Here is an 18,280-nt window from a genome sequence, read left to right as displayed (position 1 = left end):
TTGTTCGCACTACATCTATACATTTGAATTGTGATCGTCGCAATCAAGCATAGATAACATTTTAGTTTTTTCAAACTATACGGTTTCTTGTGGCCTTGAGTTCTTACTTTTTGAGAAATCCATACCAAGCATTATATCCTGATTCTACCGTAGACCCTTAAGACCTTTGATCGTATTGACACAGCATGGAGCAAACATGCATTCGGTATCTCCAGATGCTTGCGACAAACAACAAGCACTGGAAAACGTGTCCACGGGTGTTTACTCATGCTTGCCAATGCTTGACAGCGCTTGTCGTTTTATCAGATTGACTGCAAAAACCATAGCCAAAAACTGTGTATAAAAAGTACCTACACTGTTGTGTTTGCCGATGCCGATGCTTGCTGTGTGTTGTTTACCGCAAGCATCTGGAACACCATACCTTTTTAACCGACTTCAAAAAAAGGAGGAGGTTCTCAATTCGTCGGAATCTTTTTTTTTTTTTTTTTTTTTTATGTATGTTCCCCGATTACTCAAAAACGCCTGGACCGATTTTGAAAATTCTTTTTTTGTTTGAAAGGGTATACTTCAAAGTTGGTCCCATTTCAATTTGGTGAAGATCTGATGAACATCTTCGAAGATAGATACTGGAACTCCTCAACGGATAAGAGTAAATTGCTCGCGATCAGTGTAATAGCTTAGTAAACAGTAGATTTTTAACCAGTCATAGCATAATTCCATGGGGCCACTAAAAATTGTGAAATAAAAAATTTTTACAAAAAAAAATAAAAACCGACTTCGTTACATAAACACTAAAAATTGAAAAATAATTTAATTTATTACCGAATATATTATGTATACAAGAGTTAATATAGTTCCATAATAATATTTTTTGGGGTCGGTGCCAATGAGGTGCCATTGTGGAGTCCCATAAAAATATGAAGTCTAGACGATTTGCGCAGCTAAAGCTAATTGGCACCGGCACCAAAAAGTATTATTATGGAACTATATTAACTCTTGTATACATAATATATTCGGTAATAAATTAAATTATTTTTCAATTTTTAGTGTTTATGTAACGAAGTCGGTTTTTATTTTTTTTTGTAAAATTTTTTTATTTTGTCAAATGTTGGTAGCACTGATTTTATTTCGTCTGTCCATCTCAAACTCAAAATCATCAAAATCTATTCTATAATCTGTGGTTACTCTTTTTTTTCAAAAGAGAAGCTTGTTTCAATTTCTCTTTGTATTAATTTAGGTAATTTTGCTTAGATATAGTTTAAAATTGTGATATTTAATTAGGTTTTCGCCTAAAGTTAAAGCTGTAATTAATAAGTTATCGAAATTCAGTTACCTGAAGTAGGAATCCTCACTTAATTTCGTCTATGACAGATCGATTCGGCGTACTTCGTTGAAATTTGAAATTGCAGGTTATAGTGTTTAATTTAGTGTTTTTGCTCGTATTCTCTCTCTATTAGCTTAAAATGGAAAGCATGGATGTTGCGCTAGAGAGTACTTCGTCAGCATCCACGCCCGCGACGGAAAATGGTGAGTAAAACTTCAAAAATAGCCTGGACGCCGGTTGCGAGTGCGGTAAAAACGTGCTCTTTTCTGGGGGCTTTTTCGTTAAAATTCCATTTTAATGTGTTCTAGGACCGGATAAAAATGTAACGGCCGAGGAAATGACCTCGAGGGACTATTATTTCGATTCTTACGCACATTTCGGCATCCATGAAGAGATGCTGAAAGACGAAGTCCGTACCCTCACGTATAGGAATGCTATGTATCATAATAAGCATCTGTTCAAGGGAAAAGTAAGCATGTTATTTTTACTGACTTGTGATTTTGTTTATTTACTTATACTTGTGTCTTCCTCAACAAAAGACCCAACCTTGAACCTTTAGAAACTGACTGACTGAGATATCCTGCGCTCCGCCTCAAGAAAGTCTGAGAGTCGTTTGTAGGAATGACCTAACCTTTTATAACAAAAAGACCATGCATCATTTTGACCACAATTTTTCAACATTGTCCAAATGATGATGGGGATGTATGTCATAATATAAAAGCTCTTAGAATGTACTTAATTTCATTATATGGTGGCTAAGTTCATATCCAGCAAGAAAATTGTGTTTTGGTGCAAAACCTACAAAACACCATTTTCACGCTAGATTTGAACTTAGCTGCCATATAATGAAATGAAGTTCACCATTGTGTGTCTGTTGTAAAAAAGTGGGCCCAGGGTTCACACAAACATGCTCATGGCTATTTCACAATCAATTTTAGACTTTCCTTTACACAAGTTTAAATGTATCAAATGAAAATCTATTACAGTATGCGGCCAAAAGTGATGAACATTGGCCTTTAGAATGACATTTCATCTTTGTAGAGCATTGTCTATGTCACTCATACCCTTATGACGCTTTGTCGTTCTCACTTTTGACTGCATACTGTAAAAAGTTTAGAAAAAAACACAATCAAAGATTATGTAAATAATAAAAGAGCATGGATTTGACTCAGCTCGCTCCAGCAATACTTTGATAAGGGCAACTGCAGAGTTTCTTGTTGGTTCTTCTCAGAAAATTAAATGATCAATTGACGATTCAATATTACTTGTTAAAAAGTTGAAAATAAATCTTTCTAAAAAACAAGACCACGTATCGGCAAGCGCAGTGTGGGACGACCTCCAACCCGCTGGACTGACGACCTTAAGAAGGTAGCGGGAAGTGGGTGGATGAGGAACGCAGAGGATCGTGTGTGGTGGCACGCTCTAGGGAAGGCCTATGTCCAGCAGTGGACGCAAACAGGCTGATTAATATTAATAAATCTTTCTGTCTAATTTTTATACTTTACCTATTCTGATCACTGCCTGGTCATAACTCATTAGTCAAACACCTTTCTAGACTGTGCTAGACATAGGGTGCGGCACGGGCATCCTGTCCATGTTCGCGGCGAAGGCCGGCGCGGCGCGAGTCATCGCGGTGGAGTGCTCCAACATTGTGGACTACGCCCGCAAGATCATTGAGGCTAATAGACTCAGCGATGTCATAGAAATTGTCAAAGGAAAGGTGCGTGGATTTATCTGTTGGTTTCATTGAATTATTATTATAGCAAACTGTGGAACCAACTCCCATTGGCTGTGTTCCCACTAGATTACAACATGGGGTCATTCAAGGGGCGGACGATGAGGTACAGAGATAGTTTGCATACCAGGGATTAGGGAAGGACATAGGCTACTTTTTATTTTGGAAAATATTCCCACAGGATTTCCAAATACCTAACTTCACACGAACGAAGTCATCAGCTAGTATTTTAGGGTTCTGTACCTCAAAAGGAAAAACGGAACCCTTATAGGATCACTTTGTTGTCTGTCGGTCTGTCTGTCAAGAAACCTACAGGGTACTTCCTGTTGACCCAGAATCATGAAATTTAGCAGGTAGGTAGGTCTTATAGCAGACATTCAGGGAAAAATCTGAAAACCGTTAATTTGTGGTTACATCACACAAAAAAATATTCAATTGTGTGTGTGTGTGTCATGAACTAATAATTAGTGCTTTCAATTTTAGGAGTAAGATAACTATATCAAGTGGGCTATCATATGAAAGGTCTTCACCTGTGCATTCTAAAACAGATTTTTGTTTATTTTTATGCATCACAGTTTTTGAATTATCGTGCAAAATGTCGGAAAAATACGACTGTAGTACAGAACTCTCGTTGCGCGAGCCTGACTCGCACTTGGCCAGTTTTTTTATAAGTAAAAAAATTTATGTAATTACAGGTAGAAGAAGTAGAGCTGCCAGTGGAGAAGGTGGACATAATAATATCGGAGTGGATGGGCTACTGTCTGTTCTATGAAAGCATGCTGGACACAGTGCTGTACGCTCGCGACAAGTGGCTGCATCCGGACGGCATGCTGTTCCCTGATAGGTGAGATCATTTGGGTACCAAGTACAGTCTTGTCTTGTGAGTTGTGATTAACAGTCAAATACAGAAACATTTTTAAAAAGTAACCCTTATACGATCACTTCATTCTGTCAGTTTGTCTGTCAAGAAAAGGGAAACAAAACAAAAGAAAAACCTGTAGGGTACTTCCCGTTGACCGAGAATTATGAAAATTGACAGGTAGGTAGATAGATCTTATAGCTCAAGTAAAGGAAAAATCTGTGAACTGTGAATTAGTGTTTACTTCACATAAAAAATGTTGGATGGAGCATAACCTGAATGTTGTTGGTAGATGCACACTGTTCATCTGCGGCATAGAGGACCGGCAGTACAAGGACGAGAAGATCAACTGGTGGGATGATGTGTATGGCTTCGACATGTCCTCCATCCGGAAGGTGGCCATTTCCGAGCCCCTCGTCGACGTGGTGGATGCCAAACAGGTAAACAGAAAATCTGCATATTTTCGGTTTTTCTACTGACCACATATTATCCATACTAATATTATAAATGCGAAAGTGTGTCTGTCTGTCTGCTTGCTAGCTTTTCACGGGCCATCCGTTCAACCGATATTGACCGAATTTGGTACAGAGATAGCTTGCATCCCGAGGAAGGATATAGGCTACTTTTTATCCTGGAAAAACAGAGTTCCCACAACATTTTTTAAAAACCTAAATCCACGCAGACAAAGTCGCTAGTTTCATATATTTCACACTCTTTTCTTACTAATGTAATACGAAAAGGACAGACACAGTTTGACAGGTTTAAATTTAATTATGAAGCTGTCAAACCTCGTGACTTCAGCTGCCTAGTCGCCAGTCTTTAAATCTAAAATTCATGTTCTGTCCTTTTTAGCAATATTAAAAAGAAAAAAATGCGGATATTCTAAATTTAGTTTAGAGAAAGACAAAACAAAATCGACGCTACTAGAAGTCCCGCATTGAGCGCGCGTGGCCGCCGTTTCAGGGACGTCAGCACTAGACCGACGTTTCGAACTGATGGTATATTTTAATGTCGGGTGACGTCAAAATGACGTCATTTCGATGTTAATGAGTCATGGTTCCAGCGCAATAGCGATTTGCGGGACTTATATCAGATTTAACTGTTAGGTTTTTTTAATCTCTAACTTTTTTGTCGTTGTAGGTGGTAACAAACTCCTGTCTGCTTAAGGAAATAGATTTATATACGGTCAAGAAGGAAGATCTAAACTTTGAAGCAAAGTTTCATCTTCAGGTAAGTTTTAATCTTAAATATATAAAAGGAAAAGGTGACTGACTGACTGACTGATCTATCAACGCACAGCTCAAACTACTGGACGGATCGGGCTAAAATTTGGCATGCCGATAGATAGCTATTATGACGTAAGCATCCGCTAAGAAAGGATTTTTGAAAATTCAACCCCTAAGGGGGTGAAATAGGGGTTTGAAATTTGTGTAGTCCACGCGGACGAAGTCGCGAGCAAAAGGTAGTCCATACTAATATTGTAAATGCAAAAGTGTGTCTGTCTGTCTGTCTGTCTGCTAGCTTTTCACGGCCCAACAGTTTAACCGATTTTGATGAAATTTGGTACGGAGTTAGCTTACATCCCGGGGAAGGACATAGGCATACGTTTATTCCGGAAAATTAAAGAGTTCCCACAGGATTTTTAAAAACCTAAATCCTGGCGGACGAAGTCGCGGGCATCATCTAGTCTAGTTTTCTATATATTGTTAAGATCAGTTAGAAAGGTCTGGGTGTAGCCATTTAAAAGTTTGTCACCTATAACTTATTTTGTTCTTTGGCAAAAATTTTATAAAGCGATTTTTTTGCCGTCTAAAAATATGGAATCTATGCAGTAATTTTACTTATAATTCCCGCAAATTGCTAATGCGCGTGGCCGCCATTTTAGTGACGTCAGCACTAGACGGAAGTTTCGAACTGATGGTATATTGATACTTAAATATACGTCTACGAAATGACGTCAAAATGACATCATTTCGATGTTAATGAGACATAGTTCCAGCACAATAGCAATTTGCGGGACTTATACTACAAAATGTTCACTGGATTATTTTCACTTCAGGTGCGTCGCAACGACTTCATCCAGGCGCTAGTGACGTTCTTCAACGTGGAGTTCACGAAGTCTCACAAGCGCCTCGGCTTCAGCACGGCTCCCGAAGCCCCCTATACACACTGGAAACAAACTGTCTTCTACTTCGACGAGTATATGACTGTGAGTGCATTCAATATACTAAATGTTAATTGCTATTACCACAAGCTGTGATAGCCTAGTCACTAATGGTTAGGACGTCCGTCTTCTAATCGGAGGTCAGGGGGTTCGATCCCGGGCACGCACCTCCTTTTCAGAGTTATGTGCGTTTTTATTAATTAAATATCACTTGCTTTAACGGTGAAGGAAAACATCGTGAGGAAACCTGCATGCCTCCATAATGTTCTCAAAGGTGTGTGAAGTCTACCAATCCTAGACTATGGCTAAAACCCTTCTCACTCTGAGAGGAGACCCGTGCTCTGTATTGAGCCGGCGATGGGTTCGGCCAAGTGCGAGTCAGGCCCGCGCAACGAGGTTCCGCACTACCGTCGTATTTTTTCGACATTTTGCACGATAATTCAAAAATTATGATGCATAAAAATAAATAAAAATCTGTTTTAGAATGTACAGGTGAAGACCTTTCATATGATACCCCACTTGATATAGTTATCTTATTTCGAGAAATGAAAACACTAATTATTAGTTCATGACCACAATTTAATTTTTTTGTGTGATGTAACCACAAATTCACAGTTTTCAGATTTTTCCCCGAATGTCTGCTATAAGCCCTACCTACCTGCCAAATTTCATGATTCTAGGTCAACGGGAAGTACCCTGTAGGTTTCTTGACAGACCGACTGACAGACAGACAACAAAGTGATCCTATAAGGGTTCCGTTTTTCCTTTTGAGGTACGGAAACCTAAAAAAGTTTTTTTTTAAATAAAGAATATTAGCCATGTTAATGACTAATATTCCTCTTTCCTCTCCAACTAAGCGCTGACGCTTGTGCTAGGAGTAGGTACGACAATAGTGCAACGGGCGGGGTTTGAACCGTCGACCTTTCGGTTTTCAGTCCACTCCTGTACCCGTTGAGCTATTGAGTTGTTTGTTTGGTTTGCAGGTAAAGAAGGGCGAAGAGATTCTGGGCACGTTCTCGATGCGGCAGAACGCGCGGAACAACCGCGACCTGGACTTCGAAGTGGAGATCTCTTTCAAGGGCGAACTCTGCCAGGTGCAAGAGAAGAACCACTACAGGATGCGTTGAAACTGTTGCGATATAGGATATACTGCTCTGCTGGACTTACACACCTGGACAATATCATTGTTGACGTACATTTCTTTAAGACTGCTCCCTAAAAGTTTTTTAAACAATCCAATAACCACTTTGATCATCACATCTCTACATTCTTTAAGGTGGTTTGATACAACCAGCCGCGAAAATTCAAATTTTAGTTAGTTTTTCGAAAATAGTAGGATAATCATACATCGAAGGCTTATGGTAATGAGTTTTGCGGACATAACATTTATGCATCTACGACCTACGTGTCATTCTATAAAAACTTTGGTCAAAAATACTCATTTACTTCATATTTGTGCACATCTGGGAAAATTCAGAAAATTATCTTTCAGGATTGTTCCTGAAAGATAATTCTCCCAGATTTGCCATGAAGTAAATGCCTATTTTTAACCAAAGTTTTTATGGAGTTTTACAGAAATGTATGAAACAATCATAATACTGTTACGGGGAAGTCAAAGTAAATTGAAACCTCAGCCCTAGGAGTTACGTCTCTTTGTTGCACTGTATTACTGATAATGGCCAAAACGCAGATAATTAACAATAATAATCAATTTATGTTGTACACAAAACTAACATATCCTTGTCGTCTTTAGAAAAAAAAAGAACAATTTCAATAAAAATAGCGAGCAAAAGAGCGGGCAGGTCACCTGATGTTAAGTGATAACCGCCGCCCATGAACGTTGGCCGTATCAGAGGACCGCCAATGCCTTGCCAGCCTTTCAGGAATTTGTTGATCCGCCCCCTTGAATAACTCCATGTTGTAACCTAATAAAAAATCGATATCGATTATCCGGTATGGATCTCACCTCACTAGAAAATTGCCATCTAAACATATCGCGAACAATAAGTGTTGCCATCCTTTTCAGAATGTTCACTAAGGAAAGGGACAAAAAGATTTTCGCGTTTTGTGTACAACACAAATTTGTACAATAAACCAGTACGGAACTAGGCTTAAAAGTTAACTCGTAGCAAAATATACTATTTTGCACTGTATTTTTTAAACTGTAAGACATAGGTTTTGTATCTTACATTTAAGTAAAACTAATTTTACGATTTTGTCGCCATTTTTGTTTTTGTATTAATTGTAACTTCCGTGTATTATCTGTAGTATGTATCCGCCTTTGTTGTCTGTGGTTGGAAATTCGTTGAGTAAAAAACCAACTCGAAAAAGCCAGAACTCAAAATCGTAAAGCCTGTTTAAAAAGAATAAGAAAGTTGAGCTTGAAGCAAATAAACAAAAATTTTATTTTTGTTTGAAAAAAAAAAAGTAAGCGATTACAATAATTTTATTTGCTGTTTACTTCAGAATTATTTTGTAAAAAAATACATTGGAGAAGTTGGATTGGATAAGCAAATTATTTCCAAGTATGTTACACGCTCAGTATTTATCTCTTTGATGTATGTTCTGTTATATTAGTAGATATAGTTTACTAATAAAATATACGATAAGCCTACTATATTCCACGCCAATTAAATTGTCGTTCTTGAAGTTAACCGCAAGACGCGTTGCAATAGCATTTTTTAGGCGTCAGCGCGCGCCGCGCCGCACCGTACCCCGCGTTCACCATCTGCATTAGTGTGAGTGCTACATCCGTACACAGTACGCTAGAGGATAAATTGACAGTGTGGATCCCTATTATATATTGCGCGATTAGTTCAGTACATCGATCAATTAAAATATTTGACTTAGTAACTAGACAGCTCACAAAACGATCTGTGCTAAATATTGAGCGTGTAACATGTCCAAAAACCCACCATAAACCCATGACATGAACTTCATTGGCGATATGTACCCCATAAGTCTAAGGCAGAGGCTTCTGTAACCTACAGTGCGTCAAGGTTATCATGGCGGGTGGCGAAAATCGAGACTAACGTTGCCGTCAAGTTTCCCCTTTGTTCTTGTTTGATTCTTCTAAGCACGTTCTAAGCCTTTGTTCTCGAACAGCGCCCCCCTGTCAATGTCATTCAAGTGCCAAGAGTGCCTTGTCGCACTGAACCATAGCACTGTACAACTCTCGCGATCTGTCATCTCTACATAATATGAAACATTGACCTTGAATAGTACGCTGGACTTGTTATTGCCTCCTCAACGGAGTAACTGCAAGGCGCGCCGCGCAACGAGACCAATGATATATTTTGTCAGAGTGATCTAGAGTGAACTCTCGGTTTGATCCTGAATCATCTGTCAAATATAAGGCTAGGGGTGACGTAAAATCAAGATACTTAGTCGTTTCATAGCCTACCTAGCCTCAAATGTAGGTAACATTTGCCGCCTGCCAGTATAGGTAAAGCTTCGACGTTACAACTTACTCTGTCGTAAACTGTGGTGCTGGGTGTTGTCAGTATAAAGATGGCGGTCGCGACCGGCTAGCAAAGAAAAAACTGTCATGTCAAAATTACGGTTCACCTTTAAAATAAGGACTAAAATCGTACTTTTGACAAAAAGACACAAGATGGCGTGTTATAAGTATTTTTTTACGTATTTAACCCTGTATGGTTAAAATGATAAATATAATTGGTAACAAATTGCGATAGTTATATCCTTGGTACTATCGGATCTATGTATAGAGCGCACTTCGACTTTGCTCAGACTTCAGTTTCAGTTAAAATCAGACAGAGTTGTCTGACATACCTACTTAAATCTCGTTTTAACTAAAAATTAAGTCTGAGCAAAGTCAAAGTACACTTTGTATAGATCTCAGCCAGAGCAAACAGACGGATAATGTATAAAAAATGACTCATCACGCGCCATTTTAACTTTTGTGTCAAATTTCAGTACAATTTTTAAGTATTTTTGACATTACAGTTGACTTATTGAGTTAATATGGCGCGTGAGGAATCATTTTTTTAAGGACTATAGTACTTTAGCTGAGTACTTTTCGTAACAACTTTACTATAATTTTTTTATAATACCGTTAAAATAGTGCGTGCGCCGAGCTTGGTCTCGCCTTTTTTAAATATTTTTTCCGAAATAATAGACTTATCGCCAATGAAGGTATCGGATTTTAAGTTTTATCAAATGTACAACAAATGTTATTATTAATAAGAGAAATAAAAAATTGCGATAAAACAATTCTTCGATTAGTTTTATTTGTTCGTCGTTCTTAATTGAAACAAGTGGAAGTGACGAAAGTTATTTTATTTCAACTTCTGCTTATTAGATTCCATTAAAAACTTTTTTGTTTATTCAAGTATTTATTCCTTATGATAAATTAGAGTTATTAATTATTCTAGTCGTAAATTCTATATTATACTTAAATCTAACTAATTTTAGGAAAGTCTCATTGAGTCGATATTTTTATTTTACTAAATTGATAGGAGCTGCAGGGAAAGGAAAATAGCAACACACGTCAGCTGAAAAGGGGGGGGGGGGGGGGGGGATTTTTCGGGTTTTCAGAACCGCTGCCGTAACTACTTTACTACTACAAAAAAAATCGTCCTTTTAAGTTTCCGTATCTGAAGTGTGCCAATTACTAAGCCTCTGCTGTCCATCCGTCTGTCTGTCAGTGAGCTGTATCTCGTGAACCGTAATAGGTAGAGTTTAAATTGGCACAGAATGTGTATTTCTATTACGCTGTAGGTATTATAAGCTGTGGCAATCACGAAGTGGGTCTACATAATAGCATTTAGGTATATGTATTTATTTCTTGTTATGTATTTGTAAGTTTTCATTGTGTAACCTGTTGATTGTCCTTCCAAATAAAAAATTAAAACCCATGACCAATCCGATAGATTTTTTTAGGACTCTGGGTTCTAACCTTTTTGAGCCCAATCCGATTGAGTATCGATATTTTGAATGAAAAAGTAAAAATGTATAGGTGAGTAATTTGTTTGTATAAATTTTTATACTTTTTCTTTAGTTGGAATTTTATATCGATATATCAAAAAATTAAATATCGCTCAATCGATATATCGATATTTTTAGCCTATCACGAATCATTTGCCGTATCCCGATAGTGCACCAATATGCATATTTTGAAGTGCATGCCCGCCTAAGCCGCAATGACAGGCGCCAACAGGGGCGCTACGGGCACGGCGTTCTTCTGCAGGTCCACGCAGCAGCAGTTGGAGATGAGATGGTACTCCTTGCACGAGTTCGCGTACAGGAACTTGCAGTCCGTGCGTCGGCACATGAACGGATGGTCTGCGGATAGATGGTCAATTAAAAGGAGGAACTGACTGATTTTCATCAGTAAGTACGTACCTACAGGTCAAATCGTTGAAAAACTTAAGACTTTATACCTAAGTTCTCTCTGTAATAACGTCGTTTAACCGATAGATTTCGACTTCGCAGGTAGGTTTTACGAAGGATCTAAATATGTGGTGTATTTGTTTTCTAGTTAGTCCACAGTCCTTACATATCTACAGTCAGTGCCTGGAATGCCATCTCACGAAGCTCATTAAAAAGGTTTCAAGATTTGCAAAGCGTAAAGTATTTTGTGCAAAGACCTAGGCCCCTGCACTAAGTAGGTGGACGGACGATCTCAATGATATCTTCAAGGGACTCGCTGGACACAATGTCGTGTTCTACGGTAGGTAATCCTAGAGTCTAGACTATAGCGCCCTGTATAGTACATCTAGCAGTCTTATCCATACAATGAAAACACCATAGGCGCGAGAAGAGCGAACACGGATTTTTTCTAAAGCTAAGTATCTGCCGTAAAGCCCCGTCGAGCAATAAGAAAGGTATTAGGTAGGTAGGTAGGTACTACCTAGGTAGAATAGAATAGAATAGAATGTTTTTTTATTCATGTAAACTTTTTAAAAGTGCTTATGAATAGTCAGGTAGTTTTAATTTACCACTGGTTCGGGATGCCGTTCCTACCGAGAAGAACCAGCAAGAAACTCGGCGGTTGCTCTTTTTAATTTTTCAATTTACAATGTTATTATACCGTACTATACAAGCCATTGCAGCCCCGTGCATTGCTGGAGCGAGTCAAATCCAAGCTTTTTTATAGCTTACATAGTCTGCGACTGTATAATATGCTTTTTTTAGGAGCATACTTTTAACACATTTTTTAAACTTGTGTAAAGGCAAGTCTAAAATTGCTTGTGGAATTTTATTATAAAATATTACACTCATTCCCACAAATGACTTTCGCACCTTCCAGAGGCGGAGCGCAGGAGTAGCTAGCTTATTTTTGTTTCTAGTTTGCCTATCATGGAGATCACTGATTTTTTTGTAACTGTGAATGTTTTGTCGTACAAAAATTATATTATTGTAAATATATTGGGAAGCTACTGTAAGAATACCAGCTATTTCCTTAAATATCTCTCGTAGGGAATCGCGCGGTTTTAAAGTAGGTATACTTACATCGATTATTATCACAGCAGCATGAGTCGTGATCATGCTTGTGTGAGCAATAACTGTACACCGACGAGTCGCACAGTGGACAGCCAGGATGAGCGCCTGGCGGCCCTTCCGGCCGGTAGTGCCCTGGATACCCGCCCGGGTACCCATCCGGGTAGCCGTCCACGTAGCCGCCTGGGTAGCCGCTGCCGTACTGCCCGTAGCCGATCCCACCTCCTAACAAATATTCCCATATGTCCCTTATTCCAAAACCTGTAGGATTGTGAGCGTTAGTAAATGATGATGATGAGAATGACAATGAAAGAATGTTTGCTATAAGCATTAATTTTTGTTTTGCTTGGGTTAGTTCGAGAAATTCCCAAATTGCAAATGATCTATGGATATGAGGATGGTATATTCATATAATAGTTTGAATGCTTTGGTTTTTGAGATGAGACGAGAGAAATAATTAAAGTGTAGAAAATCGTTAAATCAAAGGTAGATAGAGCGTACTTTCTTTAACTATGACGCTGATAAAAGAGGCAGCATTCGCGTTATAGGTATCGCTGTCTGGTTTTAACTGAAACTTAAGACTGAGCTATGTCTGAAAAAAGTCAAGATTTCAGCCTTAGGGTGAGATCTATAGAGCGGACTCTGACTTAGCTTAGACTTAAGACAGAGTTAAAACGAGACAGCTCTATCTCTCACATAAATCTATCTCGTTTTAACTGTCTTAAGTCTGAGCAAAGTCAAAGTGCGCTCTATAGCTGATCTCAGCCTTAAATTAAGATTAAGATTTACTTAGGTAGGTATCGAATTAATTATTATGAAGTAGGTACCTATCTAAATATACTTAGATGAGAATAAGTAGATCTAAACCGCGACGACTAACTTGTGTTCTTCTAAAAGATTATTTATAGGCTACCTAAGTACTTGTAGTTTATTATCTTTAGAAGATACTAATAAAAACCGTTAGTGCATTGCACATTGTAGGTACCTAAATAACCTATGATTTTAAACATTGCCACTTCATACATAATTAATCTTGATACTCGATTCATCTACACAGATAAAACCTCATACAAATTGAAGTTTAACTCGTAAACTCAAGGAAATACGTTATGTAATGTAAGTATAACAATAATAAGATAACGATCTCTAAATTTTGGTAATTATAGAACATAATTAAGCAAATTTTTTGGGGTTTGACCAAGATTTGTGACCTTGATGGTGTACCTATGCATTTAAATGGTTTTTTTAAAGCATCACTGGCTTGCTTCCTCATTTCTTATCATCATCATTATCATGATGAACCCATCGTCAGCTCACTACAGAGCACGGGTCTCCTCTCAGAGTGAGAAGGGGGTTTTGGTCATAGTCTACCACGCTGGCCATGTGCGGATTGGTAGACTTCACACACCTTTGAGAACATTATGGAGAACTCTCAGCAATGCCTCACGATGTTTTCCTTCACCGTAAAAGCAAGCGATATATATGAATTAAAACGCACATCATTCCGAAAAGTAAGAGTTGCGTGGCCGGGATCGAACCCCCAACCTCCAATTAGAAGGCGGACTTGCTAACTACTAGGCTATCACAGCTTATACATATTTCATTCCTTATGCTTAGGTACAATAGTATGGAATCATCATCATCAACCCATCGCTGGCTCACTACTAAGCACGGGTCTCCTCTCAGAATGAGAAGGGGTTGGTCAACCACGCTGGCCAAGTGTGGAGTGGCAACTTTAGACACCTTTGAGAACATGGAGGCAGGCATGCAGTTCTCCTCACGATGTTTTCCTTCACCGTTAAAGCGCCAGTGATATGACATGATAATTAAAGACAAAGAAAATACTCAATACATGAATAGAAACTTGATATTTTCCAGAGAAAAGAAAATTTCAAAGATCAAAATCAAGTTGGTATAGGTACCTACATAACCTACCTAGGTAGGTATCTACTTAAATAATCTTCTTCTTCTAAATATTTATACGGCAAAGGTGACTGACTGACTGACTGATCTATCAACGCACAGCTCAAACTACTGGACGGATCGGTCTGAAATTTGGCATGCAGATAGCTATTATGACGTAGGCATCCGCTAAGAAAGGACTTTTGAAAATTAAACCCCTAACGGAGTGAAATAGGGGTTGGAAATTTGTGTAGTCCACGCGGACGAGGTCGCGAGCATAAGCTAGTTGCTAATATTATTGTAAGTGGGCTAAGTTGAAATAAATAAGAACGGAAAAGCGGAAAATATTAATTGACATATGCAATTTAAATAGCTAGTACTTAATCTATATAAAAGGAGAGTTATTTAAATTGTGTGATATAAATTTAATGAGATCAATGCCCTTTAGCCGGTGAATGAACTTAATATAAACACGTTTGAATTATTTAGGTATTCGACCATATGATCTGATTTATCGCCCGATACCCAAAAACCTGCCCCGATATTACGAAACTTGTAATCAATTCATTGAGACCGTCGCAATCGTTATTACTATTTATTTAATTTACCTAAGGTGCGTGTCTGTCTGTGGGTGTACTTAACTATTTTTATTTATGTTCCACAGCTGGAATTTTGATTTAAAGAAAGAGCTGTGTGAGGGTTGGTACTTGGTAAATCAAAGTCGAACTCGAAGAAGAAGATTTTTTGATAGATGATTTAGTGGTTATAATTGCGTAAACTTAAAACTAAAGCTACAAGGGTTGCAAACGCGACCGTCTAAGAGGAGCGCACAACTAAATCAGCATTGGCATTAGGGATGCCATCTCCAGATTGCCATCTCGACCTGTCGCGTACTATAGGTAACTCTAGATAAAACTGCCAAAATGACGACCAAAAGTACCCATAGATTGCGACTATCACACATTGCTATCAAGATCGATGTTTCGTAATATGGAGGCAGATGATGATTAAATCGATTTTAAAAATGATTATAAAAAATGTAGACATTTACCGGACTTTTCCCATTATTTACCGTTTTTTAATATTCTGTTTCTGCTGATATCGTAATTGGTCGGGGTGAGACCTAGATCAAAATAATGCCTAAATAAGTAGGTTAAGTATAATACTTATTTAATTATTAGAAAACTTAGGAATTAAAACTGAAATAAATCTAGTTTTATTTACATCGGTTATTATTATTTAAAACGAAGTAGGTATATAATATAAGTAAGTAGTAGTAAAACGAAGTCTACAAAACAAAAATCTAAATATATAAAAGGAAAAGGTGACTGACTGACTGATCTATCAATGCACATCTCGAACTACTGTACGGATCGGGCTTTAATATGGCATGCAGATAGCTATTACCATGTAGGCATCCGCTAAAAAAGGATTTTTGAAAATTCAACCCCTAAGGGGGTAAAATAGGGGTTTGAAATTTGTGTAGTCCACGCGGACGAAGTCGCGAGCATATAAGCTAGTTTAAAATAAGATAACTTATTAAATCCAAAATTAAAATTAAATAAACGATTGCTCATAAACTTTATACCAAATTAGGTACATAAGCAGCAAAAGCTTACTCTAACGCATAATGGCTGAACAGATTTTGATGAAATTTAGCTAAACGATAGATCACGTGTCTATTTGAGTTCTGAAGTACCTAATAAATTAAAAAAAACTCAATTATTATTAGAATATAATAAAAATTAGATTAGGTAACTATATATTTTATAATATAAACTTACCATATCCAATGGTAATAAATGTCACAAATACCAGAACAGTTAACTTGGAAGACATTTTGTATCACTTATAGTTAATATATTAATGTTTACTAGAATGATGTGTGTTTGTTCGTCACAAGCGGTGCGTTTCGCAGGTGGGTATTGAGTGTTATTATAAAAATGCGCGTCGCAGCTAAACGCTTAGCCTGATATACCGGTACACTCGTGGATATAATTTTAAAATAGATTAATTAATAATCTTCAATTTTTCTCGGTGGTATATGTAGGTACCTACCTACCTAGAGGGCGGGACATTATCCAGTTCTAAATTGGGTATTTGCGTATATCTGTACATATAAATTCAATGTCTTGACTGACTGACTGATTTATATATCAACGCACAGCCTAAACCGCTGGTCCTAGAGACATGAAATTTGGAATGTATCTCTCTGTGTGTGTGTGTGTGTGTTTTGTGGAGTAGGTTTCCACTAAGAAAGAATTTTTCGAAATTCCACCCCTAAGTGGGTTAAATGGGGTTGGAAATTTATGTATTCCGTGCGGACGAAGTCGCGAGTATAAGCTGGTCAAAAATAAATTATTAAATAGAGGGTCTTCCAAAATACGTAAATTCCACGTCTTTTGTTAGTTTTAAGTGTAATGACCATTTAGAATTATCGATTAAATTAAAAAAAAGCACTTCAAATGTTTGTCACTACTCACGTCACATGCCTGTATTTCATAGAATCTCGCATAGGTACCAAGCGCGCGTTTTGATGTTTGATAAAAAGTTACTGATTTGACTAGTTGTCAAATACCGACCTTTCAGTCGCTATACCTAAGTTATTATGTAATTAGCTTACAGGCCAGGCAGGCCAGGTAGATTATTTTCGCTAATCGCTTTCGTGCTCGCGTGTACACAAGTGCAGTATTCTGGTCCAAGGGTTAGTGCATGTCCTTAACTCCTAATAGGGCCCGTTCTCCTAGCACCAATTATAATGTATAATATACACTATTAATACCTACTACTTACTGCCAGCACCTACCAGTCTTGCTGACCACCTGACGTAAATGTCGAAGCGATTAATGCACGGCTACTGGATGGTTGTTTATTTGTTTGTTTGAATAAAATTATTGTGTTATTCTATTTTAGGGTACCGCACCCGAACGGTGCCATCATACAAGATTAAGATTCTGCCCACTTTTTTTATTTATTTTATTTATATATTTATTTGTTATTTATTCAAAATGTTGTACAAGACAAAGACTCCTAAAACTAGTACACATAAAAAACGTACAAACAATAGATATGAAAACCTGAAGGAGTGCTTTGGAGTCCGTGGTAGGTAAACCTGTGTTACGGGCGCCGCAGCCATCCCTTGGATCCATCGATAAATATGGAGTACAAATTTAAATTTAAATTTAAACTTAGATCTCGTAGAATTGAATCTTCAAAAAATGTTAGAAGTACCTACCTATCTATCTATACCTAACTTTAAACTATAATATAAGTACAATGAACCAAAAGCTTAATTTGCTATAATCCGCTGGAACATCAAATCTGTATGGTACAACATGCAGCATGCGAAATGCACCGCCCGTCCTCCCACTGCTACACATGCAGGAAAAACCAGCCACTAGGCAAGCAATATGCACCACCACAGCATGCTGCATGTTGCACCATACAGATTCGACCTGTTTCAGCGGATTATAGCAAATTAAGCTTTTGGTTCATTGTATATCATGAATTTCCGCAAATTAACGCCTGCTTCTATACAACACTAGTATCATGTTTAGGTTACACACTTACATTATTAGATACCCATGCAGTTACGAGGGCGATAAGTTATACCCGCATGTAAATAATGTAATGTACTATTGCGATTTCATGCCTCTGTTTACTTACCTCGTACACATATACCTAAATCACTAGGTAGGTACTACCCGTGCGCGATAAGTTGAGACCCGGGGGGCGGTGACGCCACAGACGCGTGGTTGTACTGTAGACAAAAATCGGAGCGCGTCGTCGTTGCGTGACGTAAGCAAGTACGAGACTAAGATGTTAAAAAAATGG

General features: G+C 37.9%; 2 protein-coding genes across 2 annotated transcripts; one reads left to right on the top strand and one right to left on the bottom strand.

The window, feature by feature from the left end:
• Positions 1 to 1,164: 1,164 nt before the first annotated feature.
• Art1 (arginine methyltransferase 1) lies at positions 1,165 to 10,318 on the top strand. Its single transcript, XM_069504698.1, has 8 exons — positions 1,165 to 1,527; positions 1,633 to 1,793; positions 2,880 to 3,044; positions 3,755 to 3,903; positions 4,211 to 4,358; positions 5,059 to 5,148; positions 5,978 to 6,127; positions 7,066 to 10,318. The coding sequence occupies exons 1-8, from the start codon at positions 1,464 to 1,466 to the stop codon at positions 7,207 to 7,209; spliced, it is 1,071 nt and encodes a 356-aa protein (XP_069360799.1). The 5' UTR covers positions 1,165 to 1,463; the 3' UTR covers positions 7,210 to 10,318.
• A 121-nt stretch (positions 10,319 to 10,439) lies between these two features.
• LOC117990704 (uncharacterized) lies at positions 10,440 to 16,374 on the bottom strand. Its single transcript, XM_034978183.2, has 4 exons — positions 16,231 to 16,374; positions 15,519 to 15,569; positions 12,557 to 12,769; positions 10,440 to 11,386 (listed from the first exon to the last, which is right to left on the bottom strand). The coding sequence occupies exons 1-4, from the start codon at positions 16,283 to 16,285 to the stop codon at positions 11,235 to 11,237; spliced, it is 471 nt and encodes a 156-aa protein (XP_034834074.1). The 5' UTR covers positions 16,286 to 16,374; the 3' UTR covers positions 10,440 to 11,234.
• Between the last annotated feature and the right edge of the window lie 1,906 nt (positions 16,375 to 18,280).

Source organism: Maniola hyperantus, chromosome 18 (assembly GCF_902806685.2).
Source record: "Maniola hyperantus chromosome 18, iAphHyp1.2, whole genome shotgun sequence".
In the NCBI taxonomy this organism is placed as follows: Eukaryota; Metazoa; Arthropoda; class Insecta; order Lepidoptera; family Nymphalidae; genus Maniola; species Maniola hyperantus.
This window is presented reverse-complemented; position numbering and strand designations above follow the sequence as displayed.